The sequence below is a fragment of the Vitis riparia genome, chromosome 13 (genome assembly GCF_004353265.1).
Source record: "Vitis riparia cultivar Riparia Gloire de Montpellier isolate 1030 chromosome 13, EGFV_Vit.rip_1.0, whole genome shotgun sequence".
NCBI classification, from domain to species: Eukaryota; Viridiplantae; Streptophyta; class Magnoliopsida; order Vitales; family Vitaceae; genus Vitis; species Vitis riparia.
Window position 1 is genome coordinate 17,464,687 of NC_048443.1, and position 24,528 is coordinate 17,489,214.

The 24,528-nt window shown below is 34.7% G+C and overlaps 1 protein-coding gene across 1 annotated transcript; it reads left to right on the plus strand.

Moving 5' to 3' along the window:
• The first annotated feature begins 6,882 nt into the window (after positions 1 to 6,882).
• On the plus strand, positions 6,883 to 23,331 carry LOC117928695. The gene is made up of 15 exons (XM_034848675.1): positions 6,883 to 7,218; positions 7,564 to 7,807; positions 11,829 to 12,106; positions 17,195 to 17,365; positions 17,491 to 18,261; positions 18,361 to 18,455; positions 18,777 to 18,839; positions 18,940 to 19,028; positions 19,122 to 19,187; positions 19,557 to 20,237; positions 20,534 to 20,608; positions 20,936 to 21,006; positions 21,123 to 21,180; positions 21,788 to 22,025; positions 22,339 to 23,331. Exons 1-15 carry the CDS (start codon positions 6,989 to 6,991, stop codon positions 23,067 to 23,069), a joined length of 3,861 nt encoding a protein of 1,286 aa, XP_034704566.1. The 5' UTR covers positions 6,883 to 6,988; the 3' UTR covers positions 23,070 to 23,331.
• Positions 23,332 to 24,528: the final 1,197 nt, after the last annotated feature.

Sequence of the window (24,528 nt, forward strand, 5' to 3'; positions counted from 1 at the left end):
CAACAAAACAACTTTAAAATATCTATTATATTTCTAATTTCATTTTTAAGAGTTTTTTCTTACATTTTTATAAGTTTTGATAAATTTTTTGTCTATTGATATTTTGTGTCAAAATATCCACCGATATATCTCCGATATATCTGTAAAATCCAAGTACCGATATATCCGTGATTACTAATATTTTCATCCTTAGTGTGATGTATGTAATACTGTTTTCATGTAATACTATTGGATTGTCTTCGATAGAGGACAATTCACATGACTCTTGAATATATTGGCTCATAATAACCACACACATTTACGACTTGCTTCATAAATCTCAAGTATGTTTTTTAATGACTTGAGGAGGTGATTGTCATTGTTTGCTTAATTAATCTCTATGATATCATAACACTTCCATAAGTAAATATGTATCTTGAGATCAAACTTTACAATGATATAAAATATCTTACATCTACATACCTAAACAACTACATATTCAAATTATTTTGAGTAAATTAGATCTATATCACTTATTCCACAAAGATATGGCAATATATGTTTAATTCTATCTCAATGTCTTCAAGATCGGGCAAAATCATATCTTGTTAACAATGATAGAGAACCATGTATGATTAATTACAATTTGCAAAATACATTAGTGCCCTAATTGCATTAAGGTGTGGTACGATTAAGTAATTCCTCATTTCCTTCTTCAGGATGAAATGAGCCTTTGTTCACTTCAAGTGAAGTGAATGAGCAATCACTTGTGATTTAAAGAAGCTCTCAAAGACATCGTGTGTCTTCCACCCGATAGCTCCTAGTTGGATCTTGGCACTTGGAGAAGAATGTTCTTCTCTTATGAGGAAAACAAAGGCTAAGGTTTTTTTTCCAAAAGGTGTAAGAGTAATAAAATATAGATTAAAGGTGGGTTTAAGGGACTAAAGCTCAAGATATGTGCTATGGTTATTTAATCCAATATATTTAGGTGGTGTTTATTTTTTTACTTAATTCTTTTATAGAACCTTAATGCTTAATAGTATTAAATATTAGGTTGTTTGTTTTTATAGTATTTTATTTATGTTAAGTATTAAAAAGTAAAAAAAACCAATATGTTATTTTTTCTATTTAGAAAAAGCTACATATTTTGGCTTTTTCTATTTAGTAAAAAGTTTATAATAAGTCATGAAAAAGTAGAAAAACAAATAACCTAAATTCTGAAAACAAATTGCTTTTAGCAAAAAGCCAAAAAAACAAACACCACCTAAGTCTATTTAATGAATTAGCTAAGAAGATGGACTTCAATTAATTAAATAACCCAAATAAAACTCAAGACTCAATTAATTGTACGCTTTAATATAACCTTGTGCAACGTCATGTACCATAATGCACATAATATAATTAATTTAATTAAAATATAATTTTCTCACTCCACCAAGAATATCAGATCGAGCGGGAACTATTGGACTCATAGGAAAATACTAGTTCTCTTAAAATCATAATTCTATATTTGACTCATCATTCTACTAAGAATCAAACACATTGCAATATTCTATGAAATTAAATCAAAATTTAAAATTAATTATTAATTAATTAATTGCTTAAGTTCGTGACTTACTATTGATTGTATAAAAGTTTTCCATGAATTAATGTCTATAACCCGACAAGGTTGTAAATATCAACCTTCACAAGATTATCGGTCTAATTCTTGAGTTTAGATTTACCTATATCATGATTAATTGATATACTCTCATCCACCGAGGATAAATGTCAAATTTGACTAAAGAAATTACCACGGTAACTCTAGATGATCATAAATATTTTAGGATCACTCATGGAACATATTGCTGATTAAACCACCAACAATCTAATTCATATAGAATAAATAATCACATCAAAATCTCACTTGTATGGTCAAAGTCAACGAAGATTCAAGTACTAATGCAATATTTTCTCATGTCATTCTATGGTACCGAAAGTACTTTTCAAAAAGATACCCCTACTTTTGTGACCAATGAGAATAAGACACTTGTAAAGTTTACATGAATTAAAAAAAAAAAAACCAATGCTACAAGTAAGATAACCGTGCACTTTAAAAGGGTGCAATCTCATGCACCTCACATTTAAATTATCTTTATAACAGCCAATTATATTATTCAACAAAATATTTTATAAAAATTGTAAAATATTTAAATTTTGTGAAAGAAATGTTGTCACTTATTTTATGATATAAAGTTAAAACAATAAGGTGGTGTTTGTTTTTTGGTTGAATAGAAAAAACCAAAATATTTGACTTTTTATATTCAGCTAAAAGTATTTTATTGATATTAACTAACATAATTAAAGTGAACTCGTTATCAATAAGTTTAGTTTAATTATGTTGGTTGATGTCAATGAGTTACTTTTAGCTGAATCGAAAAAATCAAATATTTTGATTTTTTTTATTTAACCAAAAAACAAACACCATCTAAGAGTTGTGAAAAAATTATTTTTAAATAAATTAAAATATGTATTTATTGTTAAAAATTAGGATGGTGATCTAATCTATTATTAATTGAAAATTGTTTTATTAATTTTTTATTTATTATAATTTTTTTTATGGAGAAGATTAGATGAAAGATTGAAAGTATTTTTTAAAAGAAATTAAAATAAGACAAGCATGTAAAATTTTGAGGGTAAGGAAATGTGAAGATGATGCCAATAATGTAAAGAAGATAAGAACAAAAAGTGAGGAGTGTCTTCAAATTTTTTTTATTAACATTTGATGTGTTTTTTTTCCAAATATTTAATTAATTGTAACTTAATAAAGGTATTTTATTGTTATTTGAAAAAAAAAAAATCTTGAAATTTTAAAAAATGAGAAATATGAAGGGTACGGAGTATTTTATTTTATTTTTAATTTTCTAAAGTTTTTTTTATTTATAATTTCCATCAATTCTAAGCATAAGTGTAATTGGTATAAAAAATAATATTATTGTCATTTGAACTGGAAATTTTTTTTAAAAAGATTGAAAATTTTGTAGGGTATAAAAAATGTGAGAATTGCAAAGAATGTAAGTATAATATACCATCCTCAAATTCTTTATACCCCTCCAATTTTGAAGTTTTTTTTTTTTTTTTTCATAATTTTCGTCAATTGTAAGTGTAAATGGTACGAAAAAACAACATTATTGTTATTTGAAGTGAAAAAAAGAAAAATCTAAAAATAAAAAGAAAATTGAAGATTTTAGAGGATATGGAAAATGTGAGAATGACATGAATAATATGAGAATGTTACGAAAAATATGAGAAATTTTCATATTCTTCTTACCCTTTCCTATTTTTAAGTGTTCTATTTTTTACATTTTTTTTGTTCATCATTTTCATCTGTTCTAAGTGTAATTAATGCGAATAAACTATATTATTGCGTGAAAAAAAATTCTTAAAATGGAAAAATATTAGAAAATTTGGAGGGTACGAAGAATATAAGAAATCTTTATATTTTTTGTAACTTTCTCACATTCTTCGTATCATTTCCACGTCTTTAGTACCCTCCAAAATTTTGAACTTTTTTTTTTAATTTGTAATATTTTTTTTTCACTTCAAATAACAATACTATTGTTTTTACATACCAATTACACTTACAATTGATGAAGATTATGAATAAAAAAACTTCAAAAAAAAAAAATTAAAAAAATGGAGATGGTACAAAGAATGTATTCTTCAAATTATTCTCACATTCTTCATACCCTTTTCAATTTTTAATTGTTTTTTTTTTAAAAAAAAATTGTTTGTTTATCATTTCCATTAATTCTTAATTGGTGTGAACACAATATTATTACTATTTGAAGTGAAAAAAAAAATATAAATTAAAAAATTTGAAAATTTTGGAGGTTACAAAAAATGTGGGGTTATTTTTAAAGTTTTTTTCTTCATAAGTGTAATTGGTATGAAAAAAAAAATATCATTGCTATTTGAAGTGACAAAATTCTTAAAATTTAAAAAATATAAAATTTAGAAGATACGAAGAATATGAGAAATCCTTACATTTTTTTTCTCACATTTTTCGTGTCTTCTCTAATTTTTAAGTGTTTATCATTTCCATTAATTATAAATATAATTGGTATGGAAAAAACACTATCATTGCTATTTGAAGTGGGAAAAAAAATTTAAATAAATAAATAAAAAATTTGGAAGGTATGAAGAATATGAGAAGGGTATATCTATTGCAATAATATTATTACAAATATGTTAAAAAAAAAACATAACCATTAGGTAACATTCACATGATAAAAATTGAGAATTGACAATTTCAATAATTTCTAGGTATGAATTATTTTTACATATTTTACTCCGATAAAATGCACAAATTTGTGTATAACTTAAAACTATGAAATATTTTTCATATAGTTATTGACTATACGAATGACACAAAATGTAAATACTTGTGATAAAATCCACTAGGTCCCTATTCCAAGATTCGTATATCTCTTCTTGTTAATGGGAAAATAAACTTTTTGCAAGTCAATTATCATAAATAATGAATGATTTTCACACAGATATAAAGAATCCTTAGTCATTAGACTTGATTAATTGATAATAGAGTTGGATTATTGATATGCAAACTCCTCAAACTCGAACTTAAGATGAGTTATGGACTAAAATAACCGAGCTAGTAGTGTGAAAGTACGTCACAACCTTTAGGAAAACTAGATCCTATTCCCTTTGAGATTTGAACACCGGAGTACAATTTACTTTGTAAAATTCATTATCATATATTTCACTTTTACAATCATCGTATTTATGTTCATGTTAGTTTAGTTCATAAAAATCATTCCTTTTGTTCAATTTAGTTTGAGATAATTAGTTTTGGTTAAATCGGTAATCTTTCAACAAATGTGCCGGTTTTATGGTTTTTGTGAGATCACCAAATTGTTATACCATATGATTGGTTTGTTTCTTTTTGCATTTTTGATTTTGGAAACAACAATTCTTCAATTTGGATCTATGAAATCAAATATTGATAGTACTGCTAAAGGTAAAGCCAAACCAACCAAATAAAATAAGATAAAAAAAAAGGGTCGATTGATGATTGATTTGTCAACTATTATCATAGATGTAAAATTATGGAAGATCAAAGCCATTTAACCATTTACAACTTCCTTTGAGAAATTATTCATAGGAGCTCTTGATAATCATACGTATACATCCATGTGCCATTTCTGAAATTTCTAATACTACACATGAAACTCGTTTGATTTACACCATCTCATTGCTTAGCAACAAAAGTACATTATTAGTTGGGCTTTTACTCTTCTTGTCTAACATGTGATAGGAAAAAGGGACAATGATGTTTTGAAAGTAGAATTTGACTAGAAAGCGATGTGGGATTAAAATGATATTTGAGGGAAGTAATACTCTTTTTAACACTGGGACCAAAATTAAAGACAAGGAAGGGTTGAGAATTGTAAGAAGTTGCCTTCCATATCCCAACAGAGAGCATCACAGTCATTGAAGGGGGCTTTAGTCAACCCTGGTCAACTCAAAGTCAATTTTTAGTTAACCCCAAATCTACTAATATTGTAAGTCATAACAACTAGTCTAATCCCTTTGGACCCATCATAACTTATTATAATAGGGACATAAAAAAACCCTTCAAATTTTGCCCTGCAAAAATCATCCCCAAGAGGATATAAGCATACAGTTTTAGCCTTTTAGAATATGGTGCGCCCAAAATTCCCCATTAAAATAGAAGGTCGCCCAATCCCAAAAGATAAAGGGCCCTGATTTTAGCGGAATTAGCCCTAAATTTAGCGGTGTTGTGGGACCCTACAAGACCTCTCTCTCCCTCTCTCTCTCTCTCTTCCTGCGAGGAATCTCCACGGCGACAGCTCCAAGGCAAAGAATCAGCCATCGTCCTCACTCCTACTTTCTCTCTCTACAAACACTTTCTCTCTCTACAATTCGATCTCTTCCGATCGGTCAATGTGGGTTCGTCTCGATTCTCTTCTACTCTGCTGACCTAATTTTGCTATCGCTATTGATCCAATTGTAGGTGTTTTTCAGAAAAAACCCTAGATTTTTTTTTTTTTTGTGGCCCGACTAGGGTTTCTGAATTCTCGGAAAACGTTTGGCGTTCAGGGTTTCTTGCGGTTGACCACTGTTTTAGAGTTTTCGTTTTTGGTGTTTTGTTAATTGATTTTGCTGGTATTGGTAGTTTTGGCGATTGGGTTTGGTCTTGAGCTTCGTTTGGTTGCTGCGAAAGTGTGGGAAAGGAAAAGGGAATTGTTTCTAGAACATATATATTTGAAATATTTCTTATTTTGCGTAGCCGCCAAACGTAGGGTTGGTTTTTGCTTGTTCTAGTGGTCAACTCTGTGCTACTGTTTTATCTCAATTTCGAAGACTTTATTATAGTTATTACTGTTTAACTAGAATGAGCTGAGGCATTGAGTTGAATAAAAGAGTTTAAAGAACCAATGATTGAATATTGTGTTTGGTTGCATGGAATTGGGGCCAAGGATTGGGATTTGAGGCCCATAATTAAAACAGTATAGTCTGGTTGTTTCATGTACTGATTCGTGTAGGTTTGAATTTCAATTCCACAATGCATATGCACAAATAAATTTCCATAAGTGAAAGCAACATTTTGAATTGCACAGAATTGGACTGAATCGTGGGTTTTACTGATTCGTCAGGATGCTTGTTAGTGGGCTTTACTTCAATGTTATTAATATTCTTGAATACTTATGACAGGCCCAGCTTCAAAAGCAATTGCTTGAGATGTTGACACAAGTTGTTTGGGAAGGATGAACTACCACAATTATTTTTGAGTAATGGCTGGAAATATGAGATTTGAGTTGTCTTCAGGCACTCCTGAGGAAGCTGGTTTTTCTGGGAGTTATCCAAATGGACAGAGGGGAACTATCAAAATGCCTGTTTGGATAGGTCTGGAAGCTTCAGAGAGGGTGGGGAGAGCCGTTTATTTAGTTCTGGAACTGGTATATCCCGTGGGAATGCTACATCAGCAATGGGGGATCTGCCTCCATTGTCACAATGTCTGATGTTGGAGCAAATTACACTGCGGGATCAGAAGTGCTCTAGGTTAGTTGAAATAAGGAGAGTTCTGGGGATTCCTTTTGGAAGCACTGGGGAAGACAATTCCTTTGGAGCTGCTCACTCAAAGCCTCCCCCTCCTGTGGCTACTGAAGAACTAAAACGTTTCAAGGCAAGTGTGGTAGACACCATTAACAAGGCCAGGTAATTTAATCTTGTAGAAATGTTTATTGGTGATTTTTGTTATTTGGTAGAAAGTGTTGTCCTCTTTTCCTTCATGATGCATGTTTTTATCTGGTTCTGGTCATTCATTGTCTTCAGATCAGATAATTAAAACTATTACTTCTAATTCAAGGTTAGCCTTTTTTCTGATCATGTCCCGGGATGCTTGGAATGGATTTTTAATCTTTTTTGGGTTATAAATCTTAGGGTAAATAGAATGGAACTTTGATTAAAAAAATGCAAACCTAGGGCTAGGGTATAGTTAATTATGATTGGTTGTCTTTTGTATACCTTTTGTTTGTTGATGTTGCAATGTCTTTTCACCAGGAGTAGAATAAAAAGGCTGGATGAATCCATAGACAAATTGAACAAATATTGTGATGCCCTAAACTTAAGGAAGCAACAGCGTAATGATCTATTACCAAATGAAAAATCAGTTGGGTTGAGCTCATTGAAAATGGGAACTCAGATTCATCGAAGCTCTCCAGACCTTGTATCTCAAAGACTGGAGGACAGGACAAAGAATGTTGTTATGAATAAGCGGGTTCGCACATCGATGGCAGATATACGGGTTTGTATTTGAAACCTTCTTAGGATTTATTTTGAAACCTTTATTTACATCTGGCATTACAACCCCTACCTTTTGCATCCTTTTGGGTGTTTTTCCATGCTATGGCATCTGGTTGATGTGATTGTATTTTATTTTTTGATTATTTTTGTGTATTAGAAAAAAAAGAAACTTCTTCAATTTTGGGATCAGGAATCTGAAAGTGAATTTTCCTGAATTTAATTTGCAGTTGTATTTTTTGTTTTTTATTTTGGGATGTAGTTGGCGGGTGAGGTTTGGATGTCTCATGGCCTTATCTCATATAGCAATTTGATCACAAGTATACTTTTAACATGGAGATATCATCATAGCAACAGCAGGGAAAAGTTATGTTATTTGTTCTTGGAACTTGTAAAGTGGGCATTCTAGGATTATGATAGAGTTGTTAAAAGGAAAAAAGTAATATAGCTTTTTCAACTACTAAAAGAAAATGAAAAATAGTTTTTTTAAAATACTAAAGAAAACTATCACTCTTCGTATACGCTTTTAATTTAATCACTCTTTTTACCTATCAAAAAAAAAAAAAAAAAACTAAAGAAAACTAATAGACTTAGTGGTGGGAGGGGATTCAGGTTAGTGGGTCGGCTAGCTTCATTCTGGCTGAAAAGTTGAAGGCCTTGAAACTGATTCTGAGAAGTTGGAACAAAGAGGTATTTGGTAAGGTTGAAACCCAGAAGCAACTTGCTTTGAATCTGGTGGATTTTTGGGATGAGGAGGAGAGTGCTTGCTCGCTGTCTCTGGAAGAGGAGGAAGCTAGAAAGGAGGCAAAAAAGACTTATAAGAAGTGGGTCCTATTAGAGGAGGCGTCTTGGAGGCAAAAGTCTAGAGAAATTTGGCTTAAGGAATGGGATAGAAATACAAGGTTCTTTTATCAGATGGCTAATGCTCATAGGAGGAGGAATTGGTTGGCTAGAGTTAAAGTCAATGGGAGGTGGTTTACTGAGGACAGTGAAATTAAAGAGGAAGTGAGCAGAGCTTTCTAGGGTCTGTTGTTAGATCTTGGAGGATGGAAGCCAAACATAGAAGGGTTGGAGAAGCCTTTTACGGAGGAGGAGATCTTTGGTGTGTTGTCAGGGTTTTGCGGGGAGAAAACGCTAGGCCCTGATGGTTTCCCAATGGCTTTCTGGCAGTGTTCATGGGACTTTGTGAAGGTGGAGGTGATGAACTTCTTTAGAGAGTTCCATGATTCCGGTTGCTTTGTGCGAAGTCTGAGTGCAACCTTTCTAGTGTTGATCCCAAAGAAAGGGGGGGTTGAGGGCTTGAAGGATTTTAGGCCAATTAGCTTGGTGGGAGGGCTGTACAAGTGGCTAACCAAGGTGCTGGCTAATAGGTTGACGGGGGTGTTAGCTAAGGTGATCTCAACGTCACAAAATGTGTTTGTGGAGGGGCGGCAAATTATGGATGTAGTGCTTATTGCTGATGAAGCAATAGGCTTGATTTTGAAAAGCAATAGAGGGGCGATTCTTTGCAAATTGAACATTGAGAAAACCTATGATCATGTGGAGTGGTCTTTTCTTTTGGCGGTTTTGGAGAAGATGGGGTTCGGGGGGAAAAGTGGTGTTGCTGGATTAAGTGGTGTTTATCCACTACTAGGTTTTTTGTTTTGGTTAATGGAACCCCTACTAGATTTTTTTAGAGCTCAAGGGGTTTAAGGCAAGGAGACCCCTTTCGCCTTATTTGTTCGTAATAGCGATGATGGTACTCAACTGTTTGTTGAAGAGAGCAGTTTCTAGAGGCTTCTTATCGCCTTGCTCGGTTCGGGGAAGAGGGGGTGAAGGGGTCCAGGTCTCTCACTTGCTGTTTGTTGATGACACATTGATTTTTTGTGAGGCAAGGGAGGAGCAAATGACGTGTTTGTGCCGACTGTTAATGTGGTTTGAGGCAATTTTGGGGTTAAGAGGGAATTTGGATACAAGTGAGTTGATTTCGGTAGGTAGGGTAGAGAATGTGGAAGAGTTGGCTAAAGAGCTTGGTTGTAAGGTGGGAAGATTGTCATCCACTCACTTAGGAATGCCATTGGGTGCTCCTTTTAAATCTGTAGCTGCTTGGGATGGAATTGAAGAGAGACTCCGCAAGAGATTGGGTATGTGGAAACGACAATATATTTCTAAAAGGGGGGGAGTTCCACCTTGATTCATAGTACTTTGTCTAGCCTGCCGATCTATTTCATGTCTATTCTCCAGTTGCCTAGGGCGGTTAGAATGAGATTGGAGCATATTCAAAGGGATTTTCTATGGGGTGGTGGAGCTCTTGAGCAAAAACCTCACTTAGTAAGGTGGATGGTCGTTTGTTTAGATAAAAAGAAAGGATGGTTGGGGGTTAAGAGTCTTGCGACACTCATTAGGGCTCTCCTTGGCAAATGGAGTTGGTGCTTTGCAAATGAAAGAAAAGCCCTTTGGAACCAAGTGATTAGAGGGAAATATGGGGGGGAAAGAGGTGGGTGGGGCTCTTGTGAGGCTAGGTAGGCTTATGAGTTGGGTTGTGGAAAGCAATTAGAAAGTTGGGGCACCTTGTGACCCCTAGATTTGACTTTGTGGTGGGTGATGGAAGGAAGGTGAGCTTTTGGAAGGATAAGTGGTGCGAAACTACTCCTTTGTGTGAGTCTTTTCCCTCTTTATTTTGCCCTAGCAACTTCTAAGAGGCTTGAATGAATGAAGTTTGGACAGCTTTTGGGGAAATGGGGGAAGTCGGAGCCCTTGCTTCACTAGGCCTTTCAATGATTGGGAGATGGAAGAGGTGGAAAGGTTGTTTTGTTGTTTGGGTGGGAAGAAGGTAAATGTGGGTGAGGAGGATAGGGTGAGCTGGATGGACTCGAAGGATTGCTTGTTCTCGGTAAAGTCCTTGTATAGAGCCTTGCAGTCAGATTCTCAAGTTTCTTTCCCTTCGAAGATTATTTGAAACTCTAGTGTGCAACCTAAATTAAGTTTCTTTGCTTGGGAGGCTTTGTGGGGAAAAGTTCTAACCTTGGACTGGTTGCAAAAGAGGGGTTGGGCTTTGGCTAATTGATGCTTTCTTTGCCAAAAGTTTGAGGAGTCTATTGATCACCTCCTTCTCCATTGTGAAAAGACAAAGGAAGTGTGGATGACTCTTTTCATTGTTTGGAGTGACTTGGGTGTTTCCCTCTTCTGTAAAGGAAACCCTCTAAGGGTGGAGGGGTTCCTTTGTGGGTAAAAAGTGTAAGGCTGTGTGGTAAGTGGGTCTGTTATGTTTGTTTTGGTCCGTTTGAAAGGCAAGGAATAAAATTGCCTTTGAAGATAGTGTGCTGTCCATCCAAAGGCTGAAAGCTTCTTTTGTGTGTTTACTGTGGTTGGAGACCAAATTGTTGATGAAAGGTGGTCCTTTGACCTTAATAGATTTTATAGATTGGGTGGGTTCTTGGTGAGGGAGAAGGTTTTTTGTTTCTTTGTTGTTTTGGGTTTAGTTGTAAAGGGGTGAGTGCCTCTATACTGTACATCTTTGGATCGCTATGTTAGTGCCTCCTCGTAATACAATTCTTTTGCTTATTTATAGAAAAAAAAAAAGACTTATTTCCATTTTTATGTAAAATATGGGAGATGGTTCCTCACTGTATTGTATGGGAATGTTACCTATTGTATTGTTTGGTTATATGAAAAAACACAACACAACAGTTTTAAAGTCTTTTTATGGTCATTATTTATTTGGAAAGTTGAGTCTAATGCTGGGAGAATTGCTTTCTTCTTCCCTTTTTGGTTTTTTTGTTTTTTTTTTTTCAGAAGGAGAATTGCTTTCTTCTTGATTTCATGAATCTTTTGCTGGTGAAACTCATACACTTCGCATGTAGTTATACTCTCTTGGCATATCTTGTCTGTTCCTATAAAAAAAATTAAATAAATTTGCTTATAAAACAGAATGAGTTTGTTTAATTTTGATGGGACAGCCAATTGTATTCACTACTTTCTAGGTTTCAGTCACTAGTGTTTCATTTATTGCAAATTGTTAGTTAATTTTCATGAAAACTTTTCAGCCAGAAGGCCGAAGTAGTGGTCCCCCAAGGCAGACTATGGTAATGGCAAAAGACAGAGATATGCTTAAGGATGGTGGTGTGGGATCTGATCTGGTTGAAGAAAAGATTCGCAGACTGCCTGCTGGAGGTGAGGGTTGGGACAAAAAAATGAAAAGGAAACGATCAGTAGGTGCTGTTTTTACCAGACCCATGGATAGCGATGGAGAGTTAAAACGAGCGATGCATCATAAGCTTAACAATGAAACCGGTCTGCTAGCTGGTGATGCTCAGGGTATCAGGTAACTTTTTATCAGATCATTTTTGTGGTGTCATGATCCTGTTTTAGTGGTTTAAGGCTCTTTTTTCTTGATTTGGAATCTAATTTGATAGTAATTATCAAGGAGCGTTCCTATAAAAAATTCTCAAGCAGCATAGATTTATTTCCAAGAATATTGATACAATTTTCTTGGAGGCATTCAGAAGTTCAGCCAAAAAAATAATTTGTTAATCTATTAGAAAGTAGGTAAATGTCCCTTTTCCTAAGTGAATCTATATTTTTGAAGAGGATTTGAGTTAATGTTTCTACTCCTTTAATACCAAGACCTCTCTCCTCCACAAGCTCACTCATATACATGAATGCTCGCTGCTATAGATTTGTATAAATACATACATATGTTTAGTGCTAATATGGGTGGTTATATTCGGATGCCATGCTTTTCTTGCTCTACTTTATTGGTTAAAGAGATTTTTTTCTCCATACTGTTAGAATTGATTCATTAATTAAAAATAATTGTTTATTGTTTGCTTTAATATTAAGATTTCAATTTACTTCTGGAATTCTACTTTTTTGCCCCACTTGTCTCAAAAATCAGGTCATTTTGACATATTGAATCAAAGTCAGAGATGGGGAACTAATAGGGACAAACCCACGAACTGATGAGTGATGATGATTCTAAGTTTAGAAGGGGTCTTCTATGGATGTAACAATTTCAGAAATGAATTGTGAGAGTAAATCCAACAGACAACAATAAGAAATTGGAGGATAAAATGAGGAAACATGGTAAAGTTTGGCAGAAAATTGTTAAATTTTGATTACTGTGTTCTGCTTGCTCAATTTTTTATAAGTTTTTTTTTTTTTGATAGGCAAATAGGCTCCAGAAGTCTTATGTAGACAATCTACCACATTCTGTAGATGGCCTTGGTAGGGACTGCCATTTCGCTATTGGCCATTGTGATGCAAGCTTATTGTATTTCTACCGCATTTAATAATTTTTGTGTGTGTATTTATTGATAAAAAAAAAAAAAAAATTTTGTGTGTGTATTGTGATGAATGAAGTAAGAAAATTAAAGAAGAAAAGAAATAACCCTCACACTGAACCATTCTTCCTGAAATAAACTTTTCTTAAGAACCAAATTAAGTATGCAAGGTCTTGAAATAAATGACTTCTAATAGCTCTTGAAATTAATTATTTTAGATAAATAATATGACATTCTTAAAAAAAGAAATCATGTATATGCAACTCAAATTTCAACATCCTGTTGATATAATATTATCAAATGGCAGTACTCTCTCTCTCTCTCTCCATACACAAGCACATGCAAAAGCTGGAGGTTGTGGCACATGCATTGTCTGTGCATCCCCAACAACACTATAATGCCTCAAAATGTGAAAAGTAAGAAGTGAAGTAGGAGTATTAGATTGGAGAGATTGTTAGAGTTGTAGGGATGGTTGATTTGATGGGGAATCTTAGGTAGTTGTCTTATTTTCAATATTATGAAGGTAATTTAAATATTTTAAAATAGTGTAAAAAGACCACACTCCCTCTTTGCTTTATGCATACTTGACGTATGGCACATGTGTTGCTTGTGCAACTCAACAAAAGTTGAAAAGAAAAAAGATTTGAGAAATGGTTTAAAAGGATAGGATAGAGTTATAAAGAGATTAGGACACTTTATGGGATAGACCTATCAGAAAAAAAAAAAAAAAAATGAAAAACTTGATGGGAGGTTTGTTTGAGAGACATGCAAAACACAAAGGAGAGAGAATCTCTATTTTCCCTATATATATATAATGCGTGTATATCTAGATGTATACAGATGAGGCTATTTGTGGGGCACAGATCCCATCTCTATTATTGGCTTTCACCCTTTTATAGTTTAGCTGTTAGGATGGTGTATTCATCAACACAGTTTGTATTGATCTAAATCTATTTAGAGCAACCTAATTGTACTTGATGTGGATTTTATCCTGAACATTACATATTGACTTTAATTTTTGATAGGCAAGTCGAAATCTTATAGAGAAGTCCCTATCAAAATGGGGCATAACTAAGTGCACCCAAGCCCAAATAGTTGTTGAAATTTTGAAATGATAGCAGGTTTCCCCTAACATATCCCCTCGTCCAAAGGAAAAAGGTTTTGAGGAAGTGATCTTTAAGAGGGTGGATTTTCGCCAATTGGTGTGCTTTGCGCAGAGAGGAGTTAGAGTCCGTAGATCATTTCCTTCTTCATTGTGACAAGGCAAGATTATGATAGCAGTTGGTGTTCTTCATTTTTGGTGTACTGTGGGTTATCTCTGAGTCAGTTAGGGAAACCCTCCTAGGGTGGCGTGAGTCTTTTATAGAGAAAAGATGTATTAAGGCTTGGAGAGCTGTTCCTTCTTGCATTTTCTGGACAATTTGGAAGGACAGAAACAGGAGATACTTTGATAGTGATGAATTGTCTGATCAAAGGCTAAAAAGTTAATTCCTAAACAATTTCTCTATGTGGGTTAGGGTGTATATAGGTGGTGGCTATATGCATTTGATTGATTTCATAGAGTGGTTGGGTATTGGGTGAGGGGGGGAGAATATTTTTTTGTACCCTCTTTTCTGTTTTTTGCTTGGTTTACTTGTATACAACCTGTATACTCTTGTGCACTTTTTGCGCTTTTATTAATACAATCTCTTACTTATCAAAAAAGGGCCATGTCTGAATGCTCAAGACCTTCAGAAGTGCTATTTCTATTTTTTCATATGCACTAAAATAAGCATAAAGGAGCCAACCTCCATAGGTTCTTGCATCTCTTGCCTGCATAGCCATCATGCCAACCAAGCTCTTTACCCTTCTAAGAAGACCCAGATCACCCTAAAAGGGGAAAAGCTTAAAGAACATTGCTTGGAATCCTCCACTTGCAATACTGTGATATTGACTTTTATTGATCAGATAAATAGAACAATTGGATTCAAATATTCCTTTTCCACTGCTTATATATGAACACCTCAATTGGTCAACACGTTTTAATTAAAAAATGAGTTCATTATTAAAATCATGTGGCATCACTCCAATGTTGATATCTTATATGCACACACAAATACATACACTATCCATCTGCATCTGTGTTTGCAGCAGACATGTACATAAATTGAGCTTTGATCTAGTTACACCTATTATGAAACTTGTTCCTGTTATGCTATTCAAAAACTCCTTGTGGCAGCAGCATTTTCCCAAGCCCATTGTTGGGCTACATCTTTACATGCACATGATTCTTGCCAAACATTATATTAATTGGGTCATATTGAGTTGATAAGGTACCAGCAACTGTCCAATCCATAAGAGTTGGGTTATGCAAAGCCAATTTTATAATTAATATCAAACCCAAGAGTTGGGTTATGCAAAGCCAATTTTATAATTAATATCATTATATAGTTGTAATCTCTTTTCCTAGGCTAAATCTTCTATAGTTGTAGGCCCCTTAACTTTGTGGACTGGTTGGGTTCTTGTTGAGGGCCGGTGAGTGCTTGTCCCTTTTGTTTCCTGTTTTTAGGTGACGCTTGTATACTCTCTGTATGCTCTGGGTCGCCTTTCAAGCACCCTTTATCTAATATATCCTTGTGCGTTTATCTATAAAAAAAAAAACTCTTGGGTTTGATAACATTGATTGATCCTACTTGTGACTTGTCTATCAAAATGCATATATATATATATATATATCAGTATTGTGAATATTAATAAGTTTCCCTTAAATAGAAATCTAGATTTAAAGAGGTATTTAGAATTTTAACATTTCATTTTTGAACTTGCTGCCTCTTTTTTGGTTCCTTTCCATCTTGCTAAGTTTGAAATGCGTACATTTTCTGGAAGCATAAATTTGTTTCCTGAGCATGCTAGGGGCGGCTAAATTGTGAATCTAGAAGTTTTATTTTATTTATCTTTTTCTTTTTCTTTTTGTCCAAGAACAATTTATGCATTGTTCAACTGGCGAATTTTTCCGTATTGAGCAGACGAAAACTTTCAGTCTTTGGGCAACGTAGGTTTTATACATTGAAATTTATTTGGTGAAAGGCAAACAGTGTTAATCTGTTTTACATATTCTTGCATTTAGTATCATCGTATTTTCCCATTTACTTTGCCAATCTTTAGTTTTATTTTCTTAGTGTCTTATAGTAACTGATGAAGATTTCTCAGTCACGTTTTTGTTTCCAAGAATCTCTGTTTTTGGATTTGTACATCTTTACCCTCTGGGTGGAATAAAAGCCCTTGGATATTTTTCAAACAATAAAAATAATAATGTTAATAAAATAAGACTAGCTTGGGTTCTAAGCCTTGGAGAATTGCACTGATTTTAAGGGAGGAAAGTTTACAGAATACTAAATTTGTCCTAAAATGGTTCCTGATGGCTTGAGATCTCACTTCCAAAGTCTTCAAATTTTGAAGAATGTGGGAGTTGGACATTAGACACTAAATTTATTTGAATAACCCCATTATTTTGAGATATGATAAATATTTTTAAATTTAAGAAAAGGAGAAAGAAATGAGAGGAATGGGTATTTGGAAGATTCCCTTTGAAATTTTCAGATGTAATTCGATTTTCCCAAATCCAACCAAGTGAACAACAAATTTCAATCCCATCAGTTCTTTAGCCGATATTTTTTATATCTACTGATGTTAGAAAATAGCTATTGCTAGTGATGTAATCTTGTTGTATCCTGGCATTGAAATCTTGTTCTATCTTTGAAATTCATTGTAATGCTATTACAGTTTTATACTTTTGTCAATCGTGCAGTACATTTTTATGAACTTGCTATTTTATACTATTACTGCTTCTGATAATGGGAATACTAGAGGTTTACTCTTGTTTTTTCCAATTTTTTTTCATCTGTTCCCTGCAAAACTCCTAGATTGTTTGAGAAATTCTGTTCCATGTGCCCTCATTCATAACGAAAATGAAGTTTCTACTTCAATACCTTTTGGATGAGGTTACTTGCAAATCAACCCTTTTTCGGTTTTGTTGTTTTGCTTTGATGTGAGATTCTAGTCCTCCATCAATATATAGCTTTATTACCTACATTTATTGATTTATATAAGAATCAAATTTTATTCTTAATGTTGCTAAATGCCTCTCACAGATCAGGATCTTCTAATGGTAGTAGTGGTGCTAACAAGTTAGATGGTACATCCTTGTCTGCCAGTTCAAATGCCCGTGTGACACAGAAGACTGAACTGGAAAAGGCCTCTCTCTCAAGGGATCACACAGCTGGATTGAATAAGGAAAGGCTTGTAGCAAAAGGAAGCAATAAGTATGTTTTCACTCCTTTAAATTTATCTCACTAAAATCAGGCTTCCTCTACAGTGTTTTTTGTTTGACATTATAATTTGTTCTTAATTTTAATTTCTGATGTGCAACACCATCACAATTATCTAGGTTAAATATCCGCGAGGACAATAATGTAGTCACTCCTAGCCCAATAATAAAAGGAAAGGCTTCAAGGGGACCACGAACTGGCCCTGTGGCGGCAAATTCATCTCTTAATTTTCCTCGCACATCTGGAGCACTGGAAGGCTGGGAACAGTCTCCAGGTGTAAACAAAATCCATTCAATAGGTGCAACTAATAATCGCAAGCGTCCTATGCCCACAGGATCATCCTCTCCCCCCATGGCTCAATGGGGAGGTCAGAGACCACAAAAAATCTCTCGCACTAGGAGAGCAAATCTTGTCTCTCCTGTCTCAAACCATGATGAAGTGCAAATATCATCCGAAGGCTGCACTCCTGATTTTGGCGCTAGAATGGCTTCCACTGGGAACAGTGGGTCGCTTCTTGCCAGGGGTGTGGGTAATGGCTCTCAACATGGTAAAATGAAACTCGAAAATGTTTCTTCTCCCGCCAGATTATCTGAAAGTGAAGAATCTGGTGCTGGTGAAAACAGATCAAAGGAAAAAGGAATGGGCAGTTGTGAAGCAGAGGAAAGATCTGTAAATGGAATTCAGAATGTTGGGCCTTCAGTGTTGCTTGCAAAGAAGAACAAAATTCTAATTAGGGAAGAAATCGGAGATGGTGTGCGGAGACAAGGACGAAGTGGAAGGGGCTCGGCATTTTCTAGGGCTAGCATATCACCAATGAGGGAAAAGTTTGAGAATCCAACTACAACAAAACCACTTCGAAGTGCAAGGCCTGGTTCTGATAAGAATGGAAGGTGTTGAATGCTTTTCTCTGACGTTGGAAACAAATTTATGTTTTTAACATTTATTATTTACCTTTCTTATATACATAATTGTTTATTTGTTCATTTCAGCAAGTCAGGCCGTCCTCCTCTTAAAAAACAGTCAGATCGAAAGGCGCTTACACGTGTAGGGCAAACTCCAAATAGTGGTTCTCCAGATTTCACAGGTGCGTTTAAAACCTCAAATTTGCATTTCATGCATTTGGGGTGTGCATTTTAACAATTCCATGATTCTTAACAGTTCTTATACATTTTGAGAGTAGAGTGTCAACTTCAGTATTCCTTAGGTTTCGGTGCTGGTTAAACATCTAACTTTTTCCCAATGTTTCGGTGAAAATCTTTCTACATTTAGTTTATTCTTTATATTTGTTATTTAAAGGTTCAGTTTCCTGTTTCTAATTTGTAGCTCCTGTTTTTCCAAATTAGAAGATATAGGTGCTATTGGCTATTTCTTCGATGCATTAATATTCTTCTTCATGATATTCCAGGTGATTCAGATGATGATCGTGAAGAACTACTAGCAGCTGCAAAATTCACTGGTGATGCTAACTGTATGTGTCTTTTTTCTTTTTATGGTGTTTCCGCACAAGATATTTTTGTTCCCCTGGCACATGAGTGTATTGTTGATTTCTGTATTGTTTGCTTTTGAAGATCTTGCCTGCTCTGGTTCATTCTGGAAAAAAATGGAACCTTTTTTCGCTTCTGTCAACTTGGAGGACACATCCTATTTGAAGCAAGAGGTAGCTACTAGAATTCATGATTATAATTATGAGTTATATTTTTAATTGGCTGCTCACTGATTCTTTCCACTTTCCTATTTGAAACTGGATCAGCTGCAACACATGGAGGAGCTCCATGAAAGCCTATCTCAGATGTCTGGCAATGGCAAGAATGCCTTGGTATCTTCTATTCAATAATTTAACATATGCCTTTCCTGTCTTCACCTGTTTCTCTCTTTACTAGTGTTGAACCAACACTCTATTTCATATGGTGAAATTTTGGCATGCTGTAGCTCATTATTAGAATTGCTGCAAACCTCTACTTTGAGTTTGATTTATGCAATTTATAATAGCAGTGGGATGTCTGATGGTAATAAAATGGTAATTTTGTTGCCACAGCATTTGAAGTCATGAAGCCATCATTTGGAATGTGGACTTGTTAATAAATGCATCGCTATTTTTTTGTGTGAAAATTTTGAAAAATTATTCAATTAATCTATATGGCTTATGGGTCCATGTACTAGTTTTAAAATTGTCTTGCTTTCTCAGAATGATCGAGTACATGAAGAAAGTTCTCGGTCTCAAACCCATGCTTCTGGAGAGAGAGAGAAAAACCCGATGAATCAAATTGGATCTAAGGAGTCTGCTAGGTCTGAGAATTTGGTTGATCAATTCCAGGATGGTGATGCTGCCATATATGGAAGATTGAATGCAGAAAGAAGGTTTAACAAAGTTACCCCACTGTACCAAAGAGTATTATCAGCTCTTATCATAGAAGATGAAACTGAAGAAGAAGAAAATGGTGGACAAAGAAATATGTCTGTCCAATATTCTAGAGATGACTCTTCTGCTGGCGCTTGCCTTAATGTTGATATTGACCCTCAAAGAAGGGATGAGATGGAATCTGAATATGATTCTGTCTTGGGTCTTCGACTGCAGAATATATATTCCCCTGAGAAATTTTCTTGTAATGGGAGTACCACCTTTAACAAGGCCCCAACTGTGTTCAATCTTTCATGTAGTGATGACCTTCTTCATGGAGTTCATATTTCTAAGCATTCAGATGTTGGGTCTCTCTCTGATATTTTTCATGACTGCCTGGATGTTCCACAAGCTGTTCAGCCAAATGGTTCTGGCATTTCTTCCTTTGAGTTCCGATATGAGCAGATGTCGCTGGAAGACAAACTATTGCTGGAGCTGCATAGTATAGGCCTAAATCCAGAGACTGTGGTATGACTTTTACCTTATACAAGAAATGATGTTTATCAAAATTATTATTTTGTCTTTTCATTAAAGTCGATTCCTAATGTTCCCCCCCCTACTTGTTTTTTTCTTATGGATTTTCCAAATCTTTACTCTAGTAGATTCATGTAAGGGATACTTTCTTTTTATCATTAGGCATCTGTAAGTGGGTTGCATGGTAAAATATCTCTTTGTACAATGGCATACTTTATGGCTAGAATTTGTCCTTTTCAAGATTCTCATTTTTTTCTCTTCTCCTTTTACTTCTGGTTGCCTTGTTACAGCCTGATCTAGCAGAAGGAGAGGATGAAGTAATTAATCAAGAAATTATGGAACTTGAAAAGAAACTTTACCAACAGGTTGGATTACATTCTTGTTCTTTATAGCACATCTACTTTCCTAAACTTATTATTTCACTATATTTGAGCAGAAACTGAAAGAAAGTGCATTTGTCAAAGTCATGTACTTCAAGAAAAATGTTTATTGCAACTTATTTGAACCTTTTTTAGTGATTTTTTCTGTTCTACTTTTCTATCTTTTTAAACACGCACACACCGCACACGCACACGCCACACACCACACGCACACGCGCCACACACACACACACACACACACACACACACACACACACACACACACACATATATATATATATATATTTGCTGAGGATCGTATTGTTTCTATAGGTTGGGAAGAAGAAGATGCACTTAAACAAATTATCTAAAGCTATTCAAGAGGGGAAGCAAGTGGAAGAACGGTAGGATTATTCAATAGTTTGAAAATATTTCTCAGATTAGTTTGAACTATGAAAATTAATTATGAAAACATTTTTTATGTCCTTGCTCTATTTAATATTATGTGGTCAATTTGCAGTGCCCTTGAGCAGGTTGCATTGAATAGACTTGTTGAGATGGCATACAAAAAGCAGTTGGTTAGTATTTCATCTGTGTCCATTATTTGTTCTTTCCTACAAACTAGAGCCTTTTGCCTTGTGACTGGATCATTACATATTCATATGATATTGGGGCTTGTTGATGGTTCTTTTAATATATATATATATGGTTGAGCATATGCATGGAAGTGTTTATTGATAAGAAGCTGAAATTTATGGCTTCATCAATGCTGATTTTTAAGGTGTGTTCATCTTTGTTCTTGTCTTCAAGCTATGCATGTGTGGCATAGCATTTCTGAACTCTGTGCCAGAATGTGTCTCAACCACTTGAGCATATCTTTATTTATTCATTTGTTATTTCTGTTAGGTTTAAGATATACATTCTATTTGTTATTTTATTTTTAAGTGGTTCAGAGGCAGTGATTCTTTCATAAATGTAAGACTGTCTAGTGCTTCTGTTGTTCTAATAACCATACTTGAGTGCGATTTAATTCAGACACCATGCAGAAATGAGGTGTTCTAAAATATGTGTATATCTCTGAGCTGTTCTATTCTAATAGTTGATTGCCTTCATTTGAATAAATATAAAATAGCTTGTTTGCAGTAGGGTTAAACATTGAAATGTCTCTTCAAATAATTTTTACAGGCCACTCGAGGAAGCAGTGGGTCAAAAAGTGGTGTCAGTAAGGTCTCAAAGCAACTTGCATTGGCTTTTATGAAGAGGACTCTTGATAGATGTAGGAAATTTGAAGAAACAGGCAAAAGTTGCTTTAGTGAGCCTGCACTTCGAGATGTTATTTTGGCTGCACCTCTTTGCAGCAATGATGCAGAATCTATAATTCATCCTGAAGGTCTTAAGTGTCAACCAGAGCCCAGGGCATCAGGTCTGCTTATTTAAATACTTGATGCTATGACATGGAGTAATTTTCTTTTTTGCTTTTAAGAAGTTTCTCTTTGTACGATATGCTTTTGTTAAAGTTATCAGTATAATACTTCTAGTTTTGGTAGACACTAAAAGCCAGGTGTCTGGTCAGGGGCCATTTTATAAATTAAGTTCAGTAGAATCTGTTTTTTTGCTTCCTCATCATGAGCGCCTTTGCTCCAAACACCTTCCAATATGTGTTATGGACCGTCTTTAATCAGTTTCGTGGTTTTCAGCTCAACTGTATTTAAGTAATAAGTTTTCTTCTTTTGCAGGCTCCTTTACCAACAGGGCTGGGCGGAATGATTATAATAATGATAAAATTGAAAGGGGATTATTAGACACACATGAAACACTAAACCACTCATCTGACCAAGATTTTGCCAAAAGTGGCCCAATATTGAACAGAGGAAAGAAGAAGGAAGTGCTGCTTGATGATGTTGGTGGCAGTGCCTCCTTGAGAGCCACATCAACTCTAGGCAACAATCTTTTGGGTGGAGCAAAGGGAAAAAGAAGTGAGAGAGAGAGAGACAAGGATGGTCTAGCAAGAAATTCTGCTGCCAAAGCTGGCCGTCCATCACTTGGAAACTTCAAAGGTGAGCGCAAGACAAAAACAAAGCCCAAGCAGAAGACTGCTCAGATATCGACTTCAGGAAATGGATTTGTTGGCAGGAATACAGAAGCAACACCTCCTTTGTACCCTTCATTTAGTGGTTCCGATGAATTGATTACCAATGATAGCAATAAAAAAAGAGAAGTCGGGTTGATGTCTCCTGGTAATGTTCCCCAAGATTCATTTAAGGAAGTCAAGGAACCCATGGACTTTCCGAGCTTGCAGATTCATGAATTAGACTCGATAGAAGAACTAGGTGTAGGCAGTGACCTGGGTGGGCCTCAAGATCTCAGTTCTTGGTTGAACTTTGACGAGGATGGCTTACAAGACCATGATTCAATGGGCCTTGAAATACCTATGGATGACCTCTCAGATTTAAATATGATTCTGTGAGGACTGTACACTGTATATTCCTGTGGATTATTCAACTGTTTAGATGAGAATGATAGTGCTGTTGTCAAGGGAAAACAGCTGTTTTGAGTTTTATCTCAGGCAAATTGGCACTTGTAATTATGGCAATTCTTTTTGTATACTTCTTTAAAGAAGTCGATTTAGGAATCATTATTGCTTAAGTGGTCCGGATAATTTCTTTCCTTGTAAAACACTACAGTTTTCTTTCAGAGCCATATATGTTCATCCTGCTTCTTGCTTGTAATTCTTACTCTGTTCATCTCTTAAGTTGCTTTATTGATGGGACTGCTGGTTTCTGCTTGTCAGTGAAAGTGGCATGTTGATGTATGAGGTGTTTCATTTACATGTATAAACATGTTATAAGATACACTTGGTTGATTGGTGAACTATATCACCAATGTTGCATTTGTACATTAAAATTAGATTGAACAAGTTCCAATGCAGGTGATCAGTGTGGTCTGATGCATGAGTAAGATGATTCTAGTTTTTATAACAGGAGTAAATTCATATCAAGTATCTTGATTCTAGACTGTACACCATTAAAAGGAGTGTATTTCTCCTTTTGATATCTATTTTCTTGATATTCTTTGGAAAATAGCCTTGAGGAGGTTCATCTTTTTATTTTTATTTTTATTTTATGATATGGTTTTTAACAGTTGTTGAAAGGGACACAGATCTATCGCTTTTGGGTTCTGGTGTGATTTTGTAGCTGCTTTACATGTATAAGGAACTTTGTTCTGGATCCTTCAGGGGTGCTGACAATAGCTTCTAGCAATTGAAGATTGTTGGCTCTTTTATGCAGAATTTATCTAGCACAACAACACTGTTATCATGGTATTGGGAATGTTTAGGTTTATATTTACTCTTGCTTGGTGGATGGGCACATATTGGCATTGAGACTTTCTAGGCTGTCTGAGAACTGGACCTGATCTCCATTTTTTGATTCCATTTTAAATCTACCATGTAAGGCTTGGACAGGGAGTTAAGGTATGTTAACTTTTCTATTCTGTGATTGGTTCTTGTACCTTAACCAAAATATTCATTACCTTGTGTAGTACTGAAAATTGGAATTAAAACACACTTCTCCATCAATTGTTCAATTACTGCTCTCATTTGTTTACTTAAAAATTTCTCACAATCATATATTTCTCTATCTAATGATATTTTTGAACCCTATATATAATATGAGCTTGATGGATCTGATATTGCCCCATGGATAATAGTTTTGTTACTTTTGTATTCTTCTTCTAAGTTGGTTCAAATGTTTATCTTGAAATTTTATTTATCATGTTGTTGTGCCATTGCAGGTTGCCTCAGTGATGCATGCCTTGAATGTCTTGTCAGGTTCTTGCACTGATGGTCCTCCAGTTTCAGTGCTTGGTACTCATACCATCATGAACTAGAACAGACAATTTTAGATTTTCAGATTATCATGAAGCAG